This window comes from Neodiprion virginianus, chromosome 1 (genome assembly GCF_021901495.1).
Source record: "Neodiprion virginianus isolate iyNeoVirg1 chromosome 1, iyNeoVirg1.1, whole genome shotgun sequence".
NCBI lineage: Eukaryota > Metazoa > Arthropoda > Insecta > Hymenoptera > Diprionidae > Neodiprion > Neodiprion virginianus.
The window spans coordinates 7,274,306-7,298,793 of record NC_060877.1 but is presented as its reverse complement, the minus strand read 5'-3'; the positions used below and the strand labels follow the sequence as shown (position 1 = coordinate 7,298,793).

Sequence of the window (24,488 nt, the reverse complement as noted above, 5' to 3'; positions counted from 1 at the left end):
ATGCGCGGCGAAGTCACGACGCGTAAAATTGAGTCCATTACAGCCGAATTGATACGTCAAGTGCGCGAGTTGAGACACGTGTCGGACGGCGGAGGGTGGACAAAATTTCCGCGCGATAAGCGCTTCTCCGTTTCGCCGAGAGGTGGCGATGGACTCGTCGAGTAGTGAAACGAGTAAGAGCGAGAGAGAGAATGTAAGAGTACTAGCTTTCTTTTTCTCCCGGCGCATACGCAGTTGCAAATAGCTACGACGGCTACGACGTTTATACCGCTGCGCATGCGTCACCAGAGAGAAAGAAGGTCGGTTTTGATCTTTTTTCTCTTTTTAATAGTGTGACACTTCAGTTATCCTTACACTTCCATGGTGAGAAGTTAGGTTCAGGTTGAAGTAGAGCTTCGAACTTTGAAGATCGGCTGACTGTCTTCTTCCGGCCACGTTAAGACGGATCGTTTCATACATATTAGTAAGGTTTGCCGAGTTCGATCGAGGACTGCGGGCTGGGTATTTGCCGGGTATTATACGAGTTTAAATGCGAATTTGATAGGCCGCTAAATCACCGCGCAACATGGACTACTGGATGACGTGGTTCCTGCTCGGTGCGCTTCTAGGTGCCGTATTCGACGCGAGTAGCGTAGAACTAACCTTCGAGCTGCCGGATAATGCCAAAGAGTGCTTTTACCAGGACATTGAGAAGAACGTATCGTCGACCCTCGAGTTCCAGGTAAGTCGGATAAATCCACTAACGATATCCCTCCAAAATCACAATCAGCGCCCTTAACCTTAACCTCGAACCCAAAGGGAGGGGCGACTGGGAACATTTGTAGGTTCGTCGGTTGTTTTGACAACCAACCAACGTCTCATTCTCTTTGATTCCTAGGTCGTGACCGGTGGCCAGTACGATGTTGACGTCACACTGGAGGCGCCGAACAAGGAGATAATATATCGTCAGGTGAAGACGCAGTTTGATTCGCACACGTTTACACCGACGATATCCGGGGTCTATAAAGCCTGCTTCAGCAACGAGTTTTCGACCTTTTCGCACAAGCTTGTGTACATGGACTTTCAGGTCGGAGATGAACTCCCTCTGCCTGGTCTTGGCGAGCATGTCACGGTTATGACTCAGGTGGGTTCGTTATTTTATTCATCGTAAGTTGCGAAACATCAGTGAATTCGTAATTATACTTGAAATTTATTATCCAAGATTATTGAATAGCTAGCGATTATCTTCTTGCTTTATAGATGGAGTCGTCTGCGCAGGAGGTGCACCAAAATCTGAACAGTATTTTGGACTACCAGACACATCACAGACTGCGAGAAGCGCAGGGTCGAAAACGGGCCGAAGATCTTAACGAGCGAGTGATGTGGTGGTCGGTTATGGAGACCTTAGCAATTCTGATTACAACAATAGGACAGGTCTTTGTCCTGAGAGACTTTTTCACCGAACGAAATCCTTACCCAAAGTCATAGTAAGCTCAACTATTGATCCATTCTCAATTAAAACAGCTGACGATATATTTGTAATTGACGATATATTTTAGACGCTTAATTAAAAGGCAAGAATAAAAATGCGTCAAGAACTATATCTTGCCCCCAAAATTAAGCACTAAAATTACGTCAATTTGGAGTTGAATTTCTCTTGGTGCAACATCTTGATGTACAAGATACACTTGTTTGTATCAAGTGTGTGTCGGATGAATATTTACATGTTGCATGCAACAAACGGTGACGCGTTTAGTTATCACCTTGCAAATGCAACGTTACAGTGTATATTTATTTGGGGATATATTTATAGGAATTTAGGTAAGTTACATTTTAATATAGGCCTACTGTTAACCTCCTATCATAGGAGTGCGAGTAAACAGAAACGTTTCAGTGTGAAATGGCTATGTGAAAGTTCAAACGTAAGAATCGCCGGCATACAAAGTAACGTTTTTGATATTGTATGTGTGTAATATACTTATTCATTAAATTTTTTCCGTGGATTATTACATCTAATCGTTGATTTTCTCATACAATGATATCAATAACAAAGCGGCTAACGTATTCTTAACACAGTTATTTTACAATCCAAATACTAACGAAATAACATCCGTAACTCAATATCGTACAAAATATGCCTCCTATTTAAAAAAAAACCAAGAGTCATCTGAAAAACGTATGGGTAATTCGTACAAACTCTAGTAGATCGTAAGCTCAGTATGGTTTACGATTTTCTATCATCACATTATCATCTTGCAAATTTTAAAGACTTGTAAACTTTTTGTACACAAATCACTATGTATGTACACGAGGTAAAATGAGTTAATACATCCATCAAGTATGAAATAATCGTGTCCTTCCAATTTTTAGTCAGCGATTTTTATGCTGTACGAGCGTGTGTGTCATTTTCGACACGCAATGTTTCTTACCGAGCAAGCAGTTGTGTTAAACGCTGATTGGGTATTTTTTCTTCGTCAAGCACATTAGCTTCAAAATATCAACCACAACCACTGATCCAGAGATCAGTGACCACTGCTGAATAATGCATAATTGAACGAATGAGTGACAAATGAATGAGAAATTAGTTGAATCTCACGCTTTCAGTATTTCGGGCCTGTTAATTGTAAGGGAAATAAAAATGAATACGAAGTGTATTGACAAAATTGTCACCTTTACTTGTGACAGTTACATACATACGCACAAAAAGCTGTCGTGAATAAGAGTCGCGGGGTCTAAACAATGTAACAAGTTGTTGATATTTTAAGGAACTGCCGTTAAGTATATAATTCGCAATGCCGACATTGATGTCTTATTTTTTTTCTATCTCACGTTTTAGACTAAAAGAGATAACCTTGAGTTACCGACAAAACGCGCCTCCGCGTTATTCTTTACCGGCAAACTCCGAGAAGTTTTTAAGGTTACCGTCGGTTACCTACTGCCTAGTACCTCGACTCTCTGGCTATGACAGCCATACTTAAATTTGCCCAAGGCTGGCTCTCTGACGACCCTCACTCAACGTGTATTCACTTGTTCGCGAAATGAACACAACGCATCGATTCTGTAAAAGAGGAGGGCGAGGAGTTAGTTCGTGGCCGAGTAAACAAATGGCGGACAAAATAAAACCACTTTGGCCGCGGGGTTGACGAAATAAACAACTGACGGATGGATAAGTATTACGGTTCGCCGGCGTATTTCGTAAATTACAGCGATCGCGATGGAGGCGGAAGTTTTGGTTAATACGATATGCCCGTCGCCAGAGGAATTGAGTGTGATAGTAAAGAGTGTCCGATGTCTGGAATGCGGGCTTGTATTTCAAAACGAGCCTCGACTCCGACTCCACGATCTTAAGGTTCACAAGCAGGGAAACTTGGCGAAAAATGACAAGAAAAACATACAGTATCACTGCCCTGTTTCCTCCTGCGTATACGCTCTTAAATCCGAACGATACTTCACAACTATGAAGTACCTTAAACAGGTTAGGTTTCGCTCCGATCGTAATGCCCTTCTCGTTTCTAATCTTGAACTTAATCACTCGGAAGTAGTCTAACCCCGATCTTGCTCTTTTCATTACAGCATTACCTCAAGGTACACGCAGCTAAAACCTTCATGTGTACGCAATGCTCCAAATGTTTTTCAACCGAGGCTGCCAAGGATGCTCACGTTAGGATATGCGGTGTGCAATTCACCTGCAATTGCCTCAAAGTATTCTCAACTTACGAAGCTCTACTTACACATGCCAAACGCTACAAGCATGTCATAGACAACAAATACAAACTTTTACTCAAGTGAGTATTATAGCCTTTATTAAACACTAAATTATCAATGAAAGATTGTTATTTGAGTCTGGGTCTTCGAGAGTTCTGAGAATCTTCAATTTCTGCAAAGATTCTCAAATATATCAACTTTTGGAATACTCCCACTGTATGCAGCTTGAAACCGTATTGATATCTTAGATTTTCCCTACTTCTTCATCCCTGATTTTCCCTGATTTTCTCTCGTCAATGTTCATTATAAATGATATTCTCTAATTGTCCTCCATATTCTCTTGTGTACCTAAATATTTGGATTCGTTTTATTCTTTCTGGCGATATGGCACCTGTATTATTACAAACAATTGAGCATAAGTTATCGTGATATTGGATAATCGTGTTTGGATTTAAATCACTGAGCGAAAAAGCATAGACAATAATTGAAGAAGGAAAAAAAATATACGGCAGAATGGAAACCCATCTACCTAATATTATTTCTCTGTGTATCATTAAACATGGGTTTAGCTCAAGCACTTTTGAGTAAAAACACAGTGAATGTTGTTATCCGTTTGTAAAGAATTTTGTTGAAACATTTTTTATCCTCTGGCCTTCATCTACCCAAAGATAAGTATCTGAAAACCGTATCCTGAATGTCCCATCCCATCAATTTCAGCGAGCACTCTTGGATTTTGATGTGAATCATTCCTTCTTCATAAATATGATTACAGAAAGACAAAATTGAAGACATTACCAGCTGTTCAAGTCACAATTGTTAATGTCGGCAAGCCGGTTAATATCTTGCCAAATTCCATAGATGGGTCTAATACTTATACTTATTTGGTGGATGGAAAACTGAAGGTAACTTGCGACGCAGCTATGCAGACGGATGAGTTTAAGAGGGCGAAAAAAGTGTCTAGTCCGTTGAAAAGTGGGGCAGCAAGGCGTAGAATATCGCAACAGACTCAGACAGGTGGTTTGAAAACGGAGAAGCATCATAAAACATCTGCAGAAACGCAGACAAACGAGCGTTACATCATGACGAAATCCACGCAGCAAGAATCAAGTTCACACATGTTGAAAGACTGGAAATGTCGGAAGAGCGAACTGCCCAAGGATTTGAACTCCACAATACTGAAGGAGGATTTGAACTTTGCCGATAATTTTGAAACTCAAAATCTGTTTTCAAACAGTCCATTGCCTTTGAGTCACGACGTCGGTTTGCAGGATCTTTGGGAGGTGAAGAACACATCGGGTACTCAGACGAATGAAGAAAATTTTCTCGAGGATCTGAACGAAAATGTAACCCAAACCGATCTAAATATATTTTATAACCACGATGAGCCTACGCTAATGCATTCTGGTTCCCAGACTACGAATCTCAACAACATTCAATACATTGAAGATAATTCGATCGGTAATACTCTCTCCTTCGCGCGGATAGGTAGCGTCGGACACACGGATTCTTTACTGATGGAAAAGATGTTTGATAATAAATTTAGCAGTATTGAAACGCAGACTGAGCTCGCGTTTACACGGGAGCTCTTTGACCAGGATACCTCCTTCACCTACAGTTCCAATACGGAGACCCAGACCACCGAGAGCTTTGAGAATATGGATGAACTCTTGTACAGCAACACGTGCACCCAAACTTCGGACGAAATTCTACTTTCAGATTTGGGCTTTTCCGACATTCAAACTCAGACTGCGTGGCCACAAATCAGCGATGCTACAGTGTCTACGGAAACGCAAACCAAAATATCAAAATCTGTACAGAATGATTCCAGCATTGGGAGGTCTTGGTTACACGCGCAGACTAACCACATGGAGACTCAGACCGAACTTCTGAATTTTTTTCGGGATCTAAATTGACGCGGTGAAAACTTTTTAAATACTATTTCACGATAGCAGTCTACTTTCTCTAGTATTGGAGAATCTTTGTATTTTAATCAAGGTGCTGGCAGCAAGCGCAGGCGCGAAAACCTGTGCGAAAATATTTCAATAGCGTGTGTAGAGATTCTTCTAATATTTGTGTTTTATTGTTCATCATTCAAGGGATTAAGAAATAAAAAAGTAAGGTCCACGTTGCAACGATTTCCATTGACGTTAAAAGTCGTCAGACAAAAAAAAAAAAATAGTAAAAATCGTTATTAGTAAAAATTTGGAAGAGCGCGTCATTCTAAATTTCGTACTTACACTTGCACCGTACTTGCCTTCTTTAAATCTGTTAAAATCATAAATTAATTAATTCCTGTAACGCTTTGTAAATATGTTTATTGGTGTCTATTAAACTTTATTATAGTATTATACATATTACAGATAATATAGCATTCGATGATTGTTATAAATACCATATTAATAAATAATATCATTACAATCCATCCAAGTCTTTGCTGTCCAAATTTTGTAATCGACGCAAGAAAACCTAGAAATTTGAGACAAGGGGTAAAAGATTTTAGTCAACTACAGCTTAATTCCGTGTTTGAAATTCCCGCCACACCGTATTCGGGGTTGTTTAGTTCCAGGGGTTTGCCGAGAGAGAGCGGCGAGCTCTGGCCCGAGGGTAGCGCTCCTGGGGCCGTAGAGTGTAAGTAAATTATCGCGAAACCTTCGCGGGTATAGCTATATAGGTCGGAGAGCAGCGACGAAGGGTGGCTGACGCTCCGAAGCTGGCTACGTTGAGTTTCGTACCCCGCATTGGGGTCTGACGTCACGGGTGTACGATCGACCAATCAAACCATCGTCCGTAGTCAGTTTTCCGGCTGCTAAACTCGCGTGACGCCATATTGGCGAGGGCCTACGGTGTGTGTGTTTATATATATTAAATCGACTCGAAAAGATAATAGGAAAAAATAAACAAATAAATAGAAACAAGCCCAAATATAACACAAAGAAGGAAAAAAAAAGAAACGAAAGTAAAAAAAAGTTAACCACAGGACGCGTGTATAATTTGTAAGCAACGAAATAAAGCCACAGTGATAGAAGAAATTTTCGCGAGTCAAAGAGCGACGACGGTTCGACGACGTTCGGTTGTCGGTGGTTGTTTTTTTGTTTTTCTCTCGAGGTGTATTAATTCAGTGGGCTCATCGTCAGTATCATCAATCTTAATCGTCGATGCACCGTCGACCGCCCGGCCCAAGTGTCAGTGGGGCTTATACCGGCTATCATTGAGGAAGAGCGGTGCGAGAAGAGACCAGGTTTTCAACCACTAGCTCCAGGGTGCAGTGCCTAGCGCCCCTCCCCCCTCCGCAAGAGCAAGAATCAACCCCGGGGTATCGCTGCCGCGGCGATAATATGCCCGTTCGTAAGCAAGGTGGTTACAAATCTATCCTAGATTACGTTACCTACTACACGTAGATACTGTTTAAATAGCCGTAGATATCTCTGCGACGATTCGCCGCTGTTTTATTTGCTTCAAAGGCGAGCTCGTTTTTACCCCCCTTGGATTAATGTCGGCGGTGTTCCTCCCTCCTCCTCATTGCGTTAGGTGCACGTCAGCTGTCAAAGAACTGTCACCGCAGCTTCCGTTTGTGTCTAACGTACCTACGAACGCACCTTAGGCATTGACGGCTGTCGCACAAGGGAGAAGGTCGTCGAGGGTGTTTATCGAACGTTTTTGAAATCCGGTTACATTCGCTCTGCTGCCGGTATCGTCCCTTATTTCGTGACATTCGTGTCGAGGCGTCACGACCGCCAGACTGCCTGACGCGTCAGCCTGCGGAAAGCGATGCGAAAAAGGTGATCGAGAGCAACGGGGAAATACGTTGAATTCGAGCTTTCTGGACGGCCTTCGGAACCGCCAAACGCACACCGGGAAACGTTTCGTAACGGGAGCTTATTGTTAGAGAACAAATCGCTTCGTACTATAATTAGTAAATCGGATATTTGGTGAGCGCGCGTGATTCTGACGCGAATCTCCGACACGCGGTCACCTGTTATAATTATAATAAATAACAATGAGAATAATTACGATCGTCCGTCGTGCATATAATCGCTCTAAATGTAACCGCAAACTGTACGACGACTCGCCGTCCGGTTAAAAATAATAGGGGTTGCACTCGGGAGCGTCGATTCTACTCCTCTAGAGCTTACCGACAAGCTCGCTTGCTTACGTTAGCTGGCTTGCGACCTGTGTTAATCAATGTAGGCCAAGAGACGACGACGACGCCGGGTGTTGCAATAATCCATAGACAGGGGCAGGCAGCGGGATTTTGGACACTCGCCAGGAGAACGTAATAATTTCGGTTCTCTCTATACCGCGAGGGCATTTACACTATAGATATTACACGGTGTATGCAGAAACGAACGACTGACCAACTCGAGATACGCCGCTCGTGCCCTGAACGCCTTTCGTCTGTCCCGCACCGGCTTTTTCCACTTCTCACTCTATCCTCGTCCATCTAACATCCCGCTGCCAGGCTCTTTGCACAAACGGCGCCCTTTCATCAGACTGAAGTTTGCAACGTTATTGTAATAATGCATCTTTGGTAGAAGTCGTTATTTTGCAATCTTTAGGATTGCTTAAAATTTAGTATGCCTACTGTTGATACAGCATCGGCAAACTCAGATTTTGTAAATTCAACTTGTTCAGGTATTCTAAAGGTGCGAAATTGTATTTTTGATTCAACGTTTCGATACATTAATGTTACCGACTTCAGCATCGCGTCCTTTCCACAAACCGCCTCTACGATTTTTATTCACGCTTACTTTCCTTCACTCCGTGAAACGCAGGTACTATTCGTTTAATCTTACGATTTATAAACACCTTTCGTTCGAAGATCTTGTCGTTAGATGATCATTTGTTTATAGTTTACATACATCGTTTGCGTAAACTAGCGATGGAACAGTTCAAGTTAAAGTCATTTCACTATAGCTATGTGAAGTCGTAATCGCACTTGCGTTCAATGTTTACACGTCCGTTTCCACCTCAAATCTAGTCGCTTGTCTGCTGTACATTTCGCGTATCGTCCGATATCGCAAAATCATATCCGTGTATCATCCATGTATTCTCTTTATTGTGTCAAACCTCAGTTGGCCTTCAGTTCTCTTTCGATACAACCAGTATCGCTTTGTATCCTTCTCAAACAAAGTATCCTTTATTGTTATTTAACGATCATCTAATTCAAGCATCATCCCGCTTCCTCACCATTGTCATTTCTCACTAATTCGCGGATTCCGCGTCAATAATCCAAGCCTAGCGATATCTTTCCAAACATACCTGCAGCACGGAATCACCAAAGATTTCATCAAGTATTCCACATTTTCTCATTAGAATCGCTCGTTACGATCCTAACAGGAAATTTTCGTACACAGATCGCTTGAATTTTCAGCGATCAATGAGCCGATACATTGGTTTGAAAATGTCTCAATCTTTCTTTCCGTCGATGATGTTTTTGGTACATACATATATTATAAGCTGAATTAAGCTTTCGATCAGGCAATAATAATTACAACGAAGCGAAGCTGAATTTGTACATGAATGCCGGTCCGTATTATATACACTGGTCTTTTCGAAGCCTGCGTGCTGATGTTCAACGACAGCCGTTAATAGTGGGCGTCACTCGACGTCGATCTGACGTTATCACGTGTCAAACTCACCATTCGATGCATCACGCGTAAAAATGAGATGAAAGACTGATTTTCGAAGCTCACCTTGGTATACGTACAGCACATATTATATATACAGTCGAACCTCTGTAACTCGAAAACCTCCACATGTCTGAGATTCGGTTTGTTCCCTTGCAAAAACCCCTGTAATTCGAAGAAAAAACAGAGAACAACTCGAAGTTTTCCGAACGTATTAAGGTTTATTATTTTCAATTTTGCCTCTGTAACTCGAGTTTAAAGATACTCGACCTCTGTAACTCGAAGCGTTTTATTCAGTGACGTGAAGAATGCACGTCCTGCACAACCTGCATCCCACGAGCTAATGCTTGTTAGTCACATGGATTAGTGATTCCGGATCACAGTTTGTCTCGAAGTGACATGCAAACGAAAACTCAAATCGTAAAATATTAGATTCTTTCCAAAACCCTGTAACTGATTGTGAGTGAACAACCATAGCTTACCGCGCATGTAGTATATGATTAGTGATACTGTAAATGGTGAATTTTTACAAACAAGAACGTTACATTTCGTATATAACTTGTATGGACGCAATAAAGTGAAGAATATCTCCACTATATTTGACGAATTTTCACGAGCCGTTATAAGTCGTATATTGTTTCGGTCAGCCTCTACAACTGGAAAACTTCAATAAGACGAAACCTCTCTTACTCGAAGAAATTAGCTTCGCCCCTGAGATTCGACTATATTCTTTCTTCTCAATCTTCCGCCGATTCTATGAACCTTGCGAGGATGTATGCAGACATCGATACATCAATATTCGCGTTACGAAAACCGACGAGGCGTCTGCTAGTACACGTGTGAGGATTCACCCTTTTTTCCCTTAACGGCGAGGGCTTATTATCGCGTCTAGGGTGGATCGTGTTCCACATTTCGAATATACACAGAGCTCGGCTCTAAGGTCTCGTCAAAGCCCCCCTAACTCTACGCGAAAGCACGTGGTCGTGGTGGACTACTCGCGTTGTGCGTTCGTCCAGACTTTGCAACATCACCAGGGCGTGATTTCTTTTACGAGATTGTTGTACCCGAAAATTCTCTCGTTGCATTCTCCCTTCATTATCAAGCGTGCTTAATTAATCATACGCATCGTGTGAGCGGATAATATTCACTGCGCGTAAATCAAAAATTCTAGTATTATGAAGGAAATAATGTTTTTTATAAATAATCTACAAGTATAATAAATTATACGTGATATTATACGGTGTTGATAATCTTTTCACGTTTAATTGCGTAATAACGCGTTAGGTATACATAGTCATTCTTTCAACGCGAATTCGTTCACTCGATGGTTCATCTTTTCGTTGCTCAAGTCACGTTTCACGTCGACTGAATTATACGTCAGCAAGGGTGGTTCCGTTCAGGGGCTGAACGTTGCTCAAGGTATAATAATCATATTGTAAATTCGCGCGGGGCCATTATCAAGTTCACAATGGGGTAAAGAAATCTATTCGGACAGTCAAGTTCCGCGGAACTTTACTTAATTTTAGGTCAAACAGGTTATTTTTAAATTCGTTGTACCTAATAACGTTCCGCGTTAATGGATGTGGGTGTATACATGTGAAGGTGTATTACCTACGTGTACGTTTCTCTTCACGTGTATCATGCACGAGTTTACAATGAACACCCAGACGGAAGAATACAATGAGTTCTCATATGTACATACGCATATATATATATATATATATATATATATATATATATATATATATATATATATAATGGTACACGTGATGCGGTATAAATTTGGACGAGGTGAAAATTAAGCAAGGGTTGAAGGATGGGAAAGAACGATATATATCTACACATGTCTTATACGCATGGTTAAGCAGTAGGAACTATTTTCGGACCCTCAAGGTAATTCCTGGTTTCTCAAGACCCTTGCGTCACTTTGCACTATAATGCATGATGAATTTTCACCGATTTCTGCCGTTATACATATAATTTAATCGTATTGTAGCCGCGCGTGCGGCGAAAGATTTATTCACTAACTTTTGGCTAATTGTCACAGCTGCGATAAATTACGTGGATAAATATCGTATTATTGCTATTTTTTGCCTTGCTCTTAATTTGCGCTCAACGCGCGACTTACACGGCAATTGGCTCGGTCGCAAGGTAGCATTCAATTTGATATATTCAGCAGTTTTGCCGGCGACTAGCAGCGTACAACCTGAACGATTCCAATACAAGCTACTGTTTTTTCTTTCTTCTTTACTCATTTTTATTTGTACGAAACTAATTTTGTACAGACTAATCCGCGTAATAGTATACCTACGGCTAAGAGCACATGTTTATTTTTATTTTAAAAATACCGTGAAACTACGTATATTTATAATATAATATCTGGTCGAAATGAAATTCAAATAGCTGCAGAAAATTGCGGTATACGGAGAAATTTATCGAGGTAACCGATGTTTATTTGTGTGAGCCGCATATGGCGATAATAAATACGGCGGAACGAGATATTTTTTTTATTAAATAAAACCAAAAATGTTCTATTCGTGATACAATGAATCAGCGGTAAGACCCGCAATTTGCAGTGTTAATTAATTTAAATACAATTCATTCGATTTTGATTAGTTTTTATTGCTGATTTTACTTGGTAATTATTAAACGAATTCCTTCTCTACGAATACCACAGTAATCATGATAATAATAATTACGGTCCCCCGCGAATTTCACGAGTAAAATTCATCAGTGTATAGAGTCCGTATTTAAAATTAGTGTACCGTTATTATTGACGACATTGACGATATGTCGATAAAAAATTCACCATTTTTCAACTTTAAAATGTCTTTGAATTATAAGTTGAGCTGGCCAAATATGATTGTATTTTTCATTTAATCATCGGTTCACCCAATTTTAGACAATCCTTATAATGTTGTGGCATCACGATGTTTATTAAGTACGTACCGTTTCATTAACGTTACGCTGACTTTAAAAATGATGTATTATGGTCCAGACAATTCAATTTCATATCAAATTTTGAAGGTCATTACTTTAAGATTAACCTAAAATCATTGATTTAATTTTACAGTTAAAATAAATAAAATAAAATTGCAACTGTAAAATTGGAATCAGTTTACAAAAATTTTTGACAAAATTATTGCATAATATTTATATAAAATTATTACGTGTTTTCTTCGTTACGATTCACTAGATGAATTCCAGACAATCCTAAGGGTGCGAGGTAACGATTTTCCTAACCGCGCATCGTTAAAGTAACGTTACCAACTTCAACCTCATTCGAAAACGCGATATCTCTGTGAAGAAATTCTCCGCAACTCGGGTCGCACGTTATTGTGTACATACAGAATATCGCGCTGCACATATTCAGCTGCCGGTGATCGCGTTGAACAAGGTGCATAGAATTCCGCAATTCTTCCTTTCAAATGACTGTGGAGATGCAGTGCAGTGATGGTGGAAGTGCCCGCCACTACCGTTATGCCGTACAGAGTTCACTTAGGAGTTGCGGGTGAAAAATGGGGGAGGGTGGCCGCAAGCTCGTCCTCGGATAAGGGTCGGTGCTTTCAAGACGTGCCGTTTGACGTTTTCTCCTCCTTGCCACTCGGCGTTCGTTACTTTCGTCAACGCGCGTTCCTCGTAGAGTTCAAAATACTCGGAGCGAACGAAGGCGTTGCATCCTTGCCTTACATACGCGATAGTTTTCAATTTCACGCTATGCAGCGGTTTCGCACTCGCTGTGGTCATAATTGACGGAAGCTCGCGATAATGGCCACGGAGGAGGGGGAGGACCGAGAGCGGAGAGGAAATCGTGACACTCGAGAATTTTGCACCCGCCTTGTACTTTCTGCGGTTGATAAAGAGAATCGTGAATAAGGCCAAGACGACGGGACCCGGGAACGGCTACGCCGTGTCAGCGAAACGCGAATCATTCCCCTCCTTGATGACCTCGGGAAGATTATTTTTCTTTTTCTTTTTCTTCTTCTTCTTGGGTCTCAGCTTCCACTTTCATCCAGGCGAAATTCGGCTTTTCGTGCACGCTGCATGAGCAGGAAGGAATATTCATTTTTCAGCATAAGTTTTCGTAATCACTTATTTTTTTATTTATTTATTTTTTTTTTTTTCACGAGAAAATTAATCAAGCAGACTTTAAAATACCTCGTGTCTACAAGTAAAATTAAACACTGTTGTAATTTATTTTTTCAATACAGAAGTATTTCAGGTTCGGGAAATACTTCTATACCTGAAACGTGTGTATTTTCTCGTACATAAATCCCAAGCTTTTTTTGGATTGTTGAAGTAAATAAAATGGCCGGAAAAAATTGAGGTACTTTTATACGGAGGTAAATTCACGGATTATGTTTTTCAGTAAAAAAAAAACAAATGGAAAAAATAAATAAAAATAACTTTACAGACTCGACGCGCGTTTTCATTTTCATGTAGGCTATGATTTTTGAATTTCCTGCCGTGGTAACAAAGTCGCGTTAGAGGTATGAAATTTCGGAGTGAATTGACGCTATTCCTCCACTACTACTTTAGTTTCATCACGTACGCATGGGTTTTAATCAACAAGTTTGCCGGTGCAATTTCATTCCCGGGAGGATCGTAACTGTACAATTTACTCTTCGCAACTCCTTTTTTTTTTCTTTTCTCTTTTTTTTTCTATTTCTGTTCTCTTTCTCGCTCGTCCTTTTATACTTTCGTCTTCTAATCACGAGTTTGATAATTGAAAGGCTCAAGTTTCATCACTGCTAGAAAGGTCAAGCGTTGTATACGTAATGGCGTATCGATTACCTGATTTCACCCCAATTATCGATCTAAGATTTATCCTTTAGCGTAGACTACAAGATGCAATCCGATCTAAAAAATGATGCCAAACCCTAAATCACGGTCCCGATGCTCCTTGCGCACCTGTCGATGTGCGACAGCCCGGTATGTCGGGTTGCCTAGCTGCCAGGCGGTGCCCATCGCGTCAATTCACACAGGTCTGCAACGAAATTCTCCTTGAAAGAAAAAAATATTATAGCGATGAAGTTTTTAATGTGCCGAATCTATATCTGCTTTCCATTTTTTGCTGTCACGTATATTATTATATGACATGATTTTTATTTTTTATTTTTTATTTTTTTATTTTTTTATTTTTTATTGTTAAAAATTCAGAATTTGTTGTATGTTGGTTTTGCATTCACACTACTTTAATCTATTTAAGTGGTATCTGTACATAAAAAACCAGTTCGTAATGATAGAAAGAGAATTTGAAAGAGAAATTAGAAACAGAAGAGATTCGCCGTGAAATTCCAACCGATAATATGAAAAGACAGAAAACTATAAAAAAACTAAAATTATACAGGTAGATAGATTTTCTAACGATTTTAATGTTTAAACTTTTCAATTTGATAATTTTTTTTTTATAAATATCGTTGCTATCATCAGTGTTCGATTATAATTTGTATTTTATTTTTTATTATTTAAGGAGAAAAAAGGTTTTTTTTTGCAAACCAGTGTCATCGTCACGCATCTCCGTGCAAACTGCGGGATCTTGGGATTTCAATTCGTCAATTAGTCACTTGCTCCTCGGTCCTTTGTTGTACATATTGTGCTTTTTTCCGGCAACGAGACAGCGAAATGGATCACTCGTGAGTTTCAAAGGCGAACGAACGAACGAACGAACAAATGAATGAATGAACGAAAGAATGACCCGGGCCATATCTATCAAGAGAAGAGAAAAATCGATGACTTAAGTAATAGAATTGGGGGGGGGGGGGGGGGGTATCTGCACGATATAAATACCAATTATACTCGAGGCGAGCTGAACGATGTCTTTAGACGATGGAATAAATCGAAGTTGACCACGGGGATGAATTCCTGTCTTTTATTTCTTGAGATAATATTTTTCCTCGGGAGTTTTGGATCAGTGATAGGAAAAATACGCCGGATGAAACTTCCTCATTGTCTCGAAAAACATATGGGATGCAACTTGGCGAAGTTTTTTGTTTCTATTTGGAAGAAAATGTCGTCAACTGTAAATTATCCGGTTGGCATTTTTCAGGCAGCCAGCACCAGTGACGACAATTTTGGTTCGTTTGACGAACCGGGAGAATCGAGTCACGTCGTCTCGTTCGCCGTTGAATACGTAAACTAATATAGGCATTAGCTATTCGGCGCAATTATACATCGCTTCAAGATTTCGCGCGAGGGTGAGGGTCAGGGCATTAGTGCCCATCTACGCCCGATCCCCATATAATTTCGGAAGCATTAACCCGCTTAATTATTCACGTTTAACATAAATTGACTCGGTAATCATCTCCGTTGAATATAAATTTCACCAATTTATTCGTCAAAACACATTTCCTATCCACCTTGATTACTCTGATTAGTATACGTTTCGCCTTCGGCGTACGCTCAATTAACGTACTTTGAAAAATGACGCGATATAAAACGGCAATTCTGAGCACCAATCACCAAGTCGATTCTTCACAGTGCTTCAGATAATCCGACGACCAGTTTCATATTTTCATTAACTTCAATCGCTTGGGTGTATTTATTTTTTCACCCCCGACACTCGAGGCTGTTTGAATATTTCATCCGATTCACGTCAGTCTTACTACGGAGATCCGCATCCTCGAGATGAGCCCTTGCAGCATGACGCGGAGGGCCCTTAGTGACCCGTGACCCGTGACCCGTGACCCACCACCCTTCTCTACCGCAGAGCCAACGAACTAGCTTTCGTACAGTGAGATGCGGAAACCGAGCTCGTTAACGCTCACGTCAAACATCCCGGAGGATGTTTCGCGTCTTTCCGTGTAACGTCGTCTGGCATCTACGGAAGTGCCTGTAAACCCCGGTAAAACAGTCTTCCACCTTCGTATTAGCTGGGGACATTGTACAACGTTGTTCTTTACACGCAGGTAAACCTGTCCTTTCTGCTAATATGAACAGCCGCCTTAATCAGTTTCAGCGTCGTTTTGCGGAAGTGATTATGTGCGTCGGAGAATAATGGCCAATTATCACGCGCGAACATTGTGTTTTGCGCGTGGGACGCATATCGGACGTTTTTATTTAACAAGAATAACTCCGTACTTTGATTGACAAAACTTTTAGAGGGATGAAATATCTAATTTAAAAAAGACACGTCTATTCGATTCAAGATTCTCGTTTCTCTAGCAACTCTCTAAAATAGTAGAAGAAAGCAACGACAACTTCGTTCTTTCGTCATTGTTGACGTATACGTGCGTATGCATGTGTTGATGTATATCTATTCGTGGCATGTATTTAGTTTGCCACTTCAAGTTTGAAGATGAATCGGCTGAACCGCCTGAATCGGACGTTAGGATAAGAGAAACAAACTGGAAAAACGGTTTTCTCGCGATACTTTTCACCACCGTGAAAAGAAAAGAATCTGTCGGTCTATCCGGAATCTCGAAAATGGCAGAGTAAAAAATTTGAAACTGATAGGACTTGGTAGCCGAATGAAAAATGTCTGAAAGAAAGATTAGAAACAAAAATTTCTGAAAGACCAAAAATTTGTACATCTTTTTTAAAATAACTAACAAGGAGGAAAAAGTATATGTTTGTCGGTTAAACATTGAAAATCGATTTACTTCCGGTAAAGTCTCGAGACTGACTGTTTTTACAATAATACTCGCTGGCCGAGAAACCGTATATTTATAAAGAAAATATTAAACAACTGATTGTTACTTAATATTCGGGGTACCAGGGCGTGTAAGGGGTGTTGAACACAACCTCGTTGCCATATCAACAATTTTAGAGAATTTTTTTAATTACCGAACCTTCAGAATGCCCAAACTCTGGCGTTTTTAACCGATTCTTACGGTTTCGAACTCATTCTCATCGCCGATCTCGTTACTTTACACAAATTGTCTGAATTCATTCGAGAAGTTTTACGTTACGTGCAACTTTAATTGTTAACGAACGTAATAATCTGTTGTACGGTATATACGTGCACGAATTTATTGATATCCATCCCCGTTATTATCACTAACGATCTTCTGGTCTATCCCTGTATATCTCTACGGTTAACGAAATTAGCTCAAAAATATTAAAAACTGCAAGGAAATACTAGAGCTTAATCATTATTGAGTTTCGAATTATAAATCATTTCCTCGCATCTTCGTTTTCGTATAGCTCATGACGCGGACGTCAGAATTCGCTCACAAATTTATTTCAATTTCGTAGTAGGGATGTTATTTGACTTGTATTTACCATTAGTCGAGTAATTAAAATAACACCGTTGGAGATTTTTTCTACAGTTTTTTCTCCTTTCCTAAATTTTGATTCAGAGGGTTCGGCCGAATTATCCCTAATAATAATAAAATGTCGAGACACGAGCTGTGTTTTTTTCGGCAACATGGCCGAAGTTTTTTTTTCGCTTAGTAACACTTTCTCATCCCCCTCACTTCCATTCCTTTCTCTCTTTCTCTTCTTCTTTGCCGCGGTGATGTGGCTGGAGGATGCGAATAACGGGGTCGTAGTATGTGGAGAAAAGGAAAAAGTGGGTCGAAGCACTTAGCAACGGCGGTGGGGAAAAAAGTGGAAAAATATAAGTAAAAGTTGAAAGTGAAAATTGGAAAATTGAAACAACAAAAAATAGCTATACGTATAGACTGATTTGGAATACGAAAAAACGAGAAAATACTACGCAGTATATATATATATATATTTCTATATGTATATATCCATCATGAATAAATCACAATTATTTTCTATCCCTGGTAAAATTTAATTTAATCAACTCATTATATTCGTTAAGAAGATTTTCTCTTCCCTTTCGTTTTAATACCAACAATATTTCGGTATTATATGTACTATATTAGGGTGTTTCAGAAAAAAAATGATTTGCGGTTTTCCACCATGGCATCCCGTAAAATGTTTGTTTAAGTTTAAAAAAAAGGTTCCGTCAAAAATATGAGCATTTAACGTTATGTGGAAGATCGCGCGCAGTTGATTTATCGTTTTTATATATATATGCGTTTTATTCCATTTGTGAAGTATCGTGAATAAATTATTTTTCATTGCTTATGTCAATCATGATATCAATTTACGTCACAAAGAAGACCCACATTTTTAATATTAAGTGTGTTTCACCACTTTTTCGTTATTATTTCAATCTCATAAAATAGTTATAATTTAATACGAACTTTCAATTTAGGAGAATAAGATTCCCAGATGATGTATTGTTTCGTTATGGATCGTGATTTTTGGATTGAATATCCATGTCAAAAATGTTTAAAAAAGTGAAAAATGAAACAAGCGTGATCTTTCATATAACATAGAACGCTCACCTTTTCACAGAATCTTTCTTTTGACTTGAACGAACTCTTTAGGGAGTGCCACGGTGAAAAATCGTAAACTGTTTTTTTCTAAAACACCCCAACTTACCGCACATTGCCATTCTATCTGTGATAGTTAATTCTTCTTAGTTGATTTCGGAAATTTCAAACCTTGGCAAATATCACCGACATGATTCTTTCGAACGGCTACGAATAAGCGCCCAAAAATCAAAGAGGCTCGGTGTAATTTTGAAATTTTTGGAACTTTGAGCGTCGGGTTTCGGACCATTCGAAACTTGGATGTTTCGTGAAAGTTTCATTTCTTTGCTTCAAGTTTGGCCATAAAAAAAGTTCTAAATTCGGCGCTTTCGGAACTTTGAAAATTCATAATTTCAACCCCGCCCAGAAAAATTCCAAGTTTCTCCTGGAATAACGAAAACGCGACGAGGTTATTCGTTTCCAATCCTCCACTCAGCGCCCCGTGTCGCCGTATGGCCGAGCTTATCCCTGATATAATTAGCCCAAGCAAGGGCTTAGCTGCCAATAAGATAGCGATAGATCTCCTCGACACGTAGCTGTACCACTTGATCGTATTAGGCGAGGCAGGTAGGGTTAGTCGAGTTAGCCGATGCATGGCGCAGCTATACATATACGCATGCTGCAGTATGTAGGGCGGACTTACGAGTCGGTAAGAAGTTTCCTCGGAGAACTTTAGTATCAGTGTAGGTCCGAAGCGAATCGCGTGCGAATCTTACGAAAATCGCGAATCAATTCCGTTCTTATCGCCCTAAATTTCACGCACGTGGGTTCGGACGAGGGTCGGCGCGGTGTGATGTGTGAAACGAAAACGAAAGTGCCGGCGTGATATCGAAACATTCGAGGGAAACTTTGCAACGATTGATGACGAAACAACGACCGTGAAGAAATTCGTCGCGTTTAATCCGATACATTGATTTGAAAAATTATCGAGGTCAGAATTATATGCACGCGTTACTCGACGCGTGGAATTATTCGACGACTTTTATTTCTTTACATTCACAGCGATTCTCGCGTTGCATAATCGACTTTTGGGGGTGGTAATCGAATCGCGAGGAATTTTATTCACCGGCGTATTTTTCGCTCTTACAGTTTAAATACCGATTGTAATGTGTTGAGAAAATATTATTTAATATACCTGCATGCTTTACGATGTGGATGCCAATTGTTACCATCATTTGGACGATCGTTTACTTTGTGCAGTACAGGAATTATAGGCGGAAATCCGTACCCACGAATCTCGTATCGTTCGTTCCGAAAGGTAAAAATTTATGCGTTTTACTAGGCAATAAATGTATTTAAATTCTTCAGTTTAGACGATCGTGGGAAAAATTCGTTCCAGTTTTTCTTTCACTTCAATTAAGGGAAATCTGTTTAGAAATCAGTTGCCAGTGATGTATAATCATGATCTTCTTTTTTAACACGGAAGTGAAAAATAATTAATTTTAAGACATTGAAGAACAGAAAATAGAATATTATTTGTCGCTTGTTTGGATCTAGAGAAAAAATTAGGCTGAGAATTAGTACAGTTGACGCAATGAAACGTTGCGGTGAAAAATTACCATTTTGCAAGTTTACAGTGACTTTGAAGTAGTTAAATTTTCAAAATATGAATAAATTTTTCTTTATCTTGATTTACTGAATTTCATACATTCCTGAAACTGTGAAACAACGATTTTCCGAAACGTTAATCTTTACAATAACGTTGCTAACTTCAGCCTCGTGAGAAAAATCAGGATATCGTGCAAAGGGCGCGATAATTTGTACTTGTAAGTTTCCGCATATTTTATCTGTAAACACGCAACCACACGTACGAGTAAGTAAATGTCTCTATAATAGATCACTGGAACGGAGTGGCTGCCCAGATTTATCGGTCAACCAGGGATTGCCGGAGTTTTTTTTAATTAACGAGATCGGGGAACGACTCGAACGTCAAACAAGCCGATGCAGAATGCGGTCCCATTAATTGCCGTACATTTCTGACAATAACGCAAAAAGCTTCAGGCTGTAAACGATACGCGAGCTCACTTCTATGTATCCGTAGTTTAAATACACTTCGTCTGTGATAAAAGCTACCGGTTACTACTGTAAGTTTCACTCGGAATTTGTATGCGATATAACTTTTACTGCAGATTACGATGCTTTCGTAACTCGGCTTGGGAATCACTCTGCAGAATTAACCAAGCAATAATAAGGATTACATCCGCATGCGATATTATTTTCACAAGCATTCGGTTCGTTCTTTACCTTCTAATATCGCACACTTTGTTATCACGACAGAAAAGCTTAGTAATTTCTGACAAAGTTTAAAAATCGTTTGTCTGACAGTTAAACATCGTTTCATCGAAAATTCCATCCCCATATCTGCGTATTTTCCGCATCTCAGCCCCGCCGTAATTACAAAAATGAGGTGTCGAATCGTCTCGGACGAAAATCTTGGAAAAGTTTCCAGCGTTTTCATTGTAGCAGATTTTTTTTATACACCTACACGGATTTAGCGCTGATTTTGAGATTACGGTATTCCTCTGGAGTGATAAAGTTGAATTTTTAGTAATTTTCAGCCCGGTTTGAACGAGGCAATCTTCCTTTTCTATGAACTTGGCGTACAGTCTGTGCAGTAGGACCGAGTCACTCGGTGCAGCATTAAATGTTCTATTTTCATTGAGTCGTTTTCCGCGAAGCACCATCCGCAGGAGAAGCGGAAGGGAAAAAACCCGATAATTGAATAATTTTATGAACTGGAAGTTGCGCGCTCTTTCCGTTTCCTGCAATGGCTGCTCTCGCCACCGCGACCCGGTATAGAAATATACTAAATGCTTTTTCAGTCGGTTTCAATTATTCGAAAGGAAAATAAAAGTATTTGCAAGGAAGAGCTGAAAGGCAAAAAACACAGAAAAAGCAATTGTTTAAAATGAATATTTGGAATGAAAAATCGATCGTTGAAAACACACTTTGAATACAAACCCGCGTATAATATAATATATATATTTATATAAAAACGGGAGGAGAAAGCTCACCACCGTATATAATTTTTTCGTTTCTTTCCTGCAAAAAGCAGGATTTCAATTTCATTTAAAAGATTGGATTTTTTTATTTGTTTATTGTTTATTTTTCTTTCCGTTCCGTGCAGATATCCCTCGTTCACAAGGCTATTAGCAATGTGGAACTCGAAAGAGCCCCGAAACGTGTTTGTGTTGCGAATGTGTAACGCATATGTCGCAAGTAGAAAGGGAGGGAGGTAAATCTTGCGTTATTTTCAGGCTGCTGCTTTTCAATGGGAAAAATTGTCTAGAATTTGCGGTCATTGTGCATCCACGCTTCGTTTACGAAGCACGTATGTAACAGCAGAATTGAAAATCACGATGTTTCCATCCAGTTTTCATATTATACACATTACGCGACAATTGGTACGTAATATCGCAAACTAATATGTTCCTTTAGAGGTCGTGATTGAGGTTACAGGTGATTAGATCAGAATTTAAACTGAATAAAAATATATATGCTCATAATTTTTGATATATATAAGTATACAAAAGGGTGAACGTCTAGTTCCATGTATGTAATACGAAAAACTGTACAGGCAAAATCGAACTCTGAGGTTTGGAAACTTTTTCAACGTGCCTTTTTCTGTGAAAAATCAATAAGTGTACAATATTTTTTACTGTCACATTTCGTCCGTACAAAATTTACTATGTTCGAGTTTATTATTTTGGTAGAAAAAATAATTTTTAAAACCGTTTTTAATCCGAAAACGCTGAGAATTTTGTTGAAAAAATTATTCTTAATCTTGCATGGAGAGAATTTCCAACTTTTCAAACTTACAAGGCAAGGATAAATTCTCTCTCTATGGATACACACAGGACGACGAGACTTATTTCCAAGAGCGTACTTCCTCGGCAAGCTCGGAAAAATTGCGAGGCGGGTCAAGCTTCGAGTAGCGCCGTAAAAAAAGACCCTGCAGAGCCTCAGCGTGCTTCGTGGCTTGAATTTTTCTCACCGATTTTATCTATCCGCTCGTTGCTTGGCTTATATACGAGCGCCCGCCGCAAATTCTTAAATTTTTACAACAAATTCCGGTCGTTCTTCGTCAATATTCTTTCAAGATACTCGCCGCAAACCCTTTGAGCGATTCTGTCTGCTCAAATGAATAAAAATCGTATTTATTATAGCGTGAAAAAATTAGAAAGAAACAACATTAAAGAAAGTCGAGTTATTACGTTGAAAATTACCTTTTTTTTTTCTTTTTATCTCAAACGAAAATGCGTTTTGATTTTGTGCAATTAAAAACTGTGTAACTTTATTCGGAGAGTGTTGAGTTAACGTGTTTTCGTTTCATGTTTCGAAATAAACACGTACATAACTGGATACGATGTCGGGAATTCGAATTTTTTAATTTTCTTCTAACGATCTTCAAGATATTTCGGAATTTGCAAAAACGCGTTTGAGCAAGTCGTATATATATATATAGCTTTCGAACATTCATACTAAAAGTAAATTAACAGCTAAGCGTTAAAATACCTTTTTCTTGCGACGGTATAATTGTTGATTCTTTTAAATCAACAGTCTATTCATTTCAAAGGCCATTCAGGTGTGAAGGATCGAAGGGTGCAAGGAGCAGGGTGGAATACACACTTTTTTTTCTCTATTTTTCTTCGTCCCTTTTAATTAACAGAATTTTATTACGGCCACTTCTCTTTATATCATTGCATGTATACCTAGTTCCTTTTGCGTGGGTCGCAATCTCATCTCGCAATTCTCCGCACTCACGGCTCGCTTGTAAGTGATTTTCCGAATCCGTGCTTCGCGTTAATTGTCACGCATTCAGGGCGGTTCGCGATATCCCGCCACAATATTCTATTGTGTTTTCCTCCATTTGTTACCTCCGTCGCACGTTTCTGCAGTATATAAATATATTGGAAAAACTAAGGTATATGTGTCATGTGTACGTGTATCACGGTATTTACTTATTTACTCGGGACTTTCCGCGCTTCTCGACCTCCCTGCGATCAAATATTGACAATTATTGCGCTAGCCTTTCTTATTTCCAAGGTATTAGACACTCGTTGCTCTACAATTATTGATGAAATAATTCATACTTTCCTTTTTAATATCGAATAATTTGCATCGCTCGTTGGTTCACAATTTTTTTTGAGTTATATATTTTTCTCTTCTTGTTCAAGAATGTTATTTTCTTTACTCAAAAATTGTAATTACACTTTGATGCGTTATGATAACTGGATGATAATTGATAAATAACACTTTTCTTTTTTCCTCGGTAATTTACGTCGTACCGAAACTTTCAAATATGATCACGAGTTGACGAAATTACGTAAACAAGGCTCGATTCGTCGGCACTAAAATTTGCTCGTTCAGCGAATTATTTACTTCCGTGCAGATATTCAAAATTTCATCTAAAAGAAATATCTTTCGTTCATACTTTCAAGTACCTATCCATGAGTTTATCACTGTAAAGAAAAAAAAAAAAACAAGTTGACGGATTCGCAGGATTCTTACACAAGATGTGCAAAATTTCAAAACAGGCATTTTCGAACTGTCGTAAATGTACACAAATAACAGTTCCGAACGATACAAAATGTGTGAAAAATCATATATTTAATTTTCAAGATTGGGAATTTTGCTTCGCAAAAGTCTGCCTATAATTTCGCCCAGATTCAGACATAATAGGAAATTAATTATCGTAATTAAATTCTCAACATCAAACTCCTACTATAATAATTATTAGAATTTTGAACCTGACACAGCCAAACCTTTTTCTTTCTCTCGCGCTCTGTCGCTCTATCCCTTCGCCCTTCGAAGAGGCGATCATCCTTATATGCCTATCCGTGTAAGG

The 24,488-nt window shown here is 39.3% G+C and overlaps 2 protein-coding genes across 2 annotated transcripts; both read left to right on the top strand.

Annotated features, from left to right (window-relative positions):
- Positions 1-344: 344 nt before the first annotated feature.
- Positions 345-2,328, top strand: LOC124302926 (transmembrane emp24 domain-containing protein 7-like). Its single transcript, XM_046759524.1, has 3 exons — positions 345-721; positions 878-1,123; positions 1,240-2,328. Exons 1-3 carry the CDS (start codon positions 566-568, stop codon positions 1,465-1,467), a joined length of 630 nt encoding a protein of 209 aa, XP_046615480.1. The 5' UTR covers positions 345-565; the 3' UTR covers positions 1,468-2,328.
- Positions 2,329-2,841: 513 nt separating this feature from the next.
- LOC124302845 (uncharacterized) lies at positions 2,842-6,106 on the top strand. Its single transcript, XM_046759417.1, has 3 exons — positions 2,842-3,454; positions 3,553-3,764; positions 4,457-6,106. Exons 1-3 carry the CDS (start codon positions 3,194-3,196, stop codon positions 5,595-5,597), a joined length of 1,614 nt encoding a protein of 537 aa, XP_046615373.1. The 5' UTR covers positions 2,842-3,193; the 3' UTR covers positions 5,598-6,106.
- Positions 6,107-24,488: the final 18,382 nt, after the last annotated feature.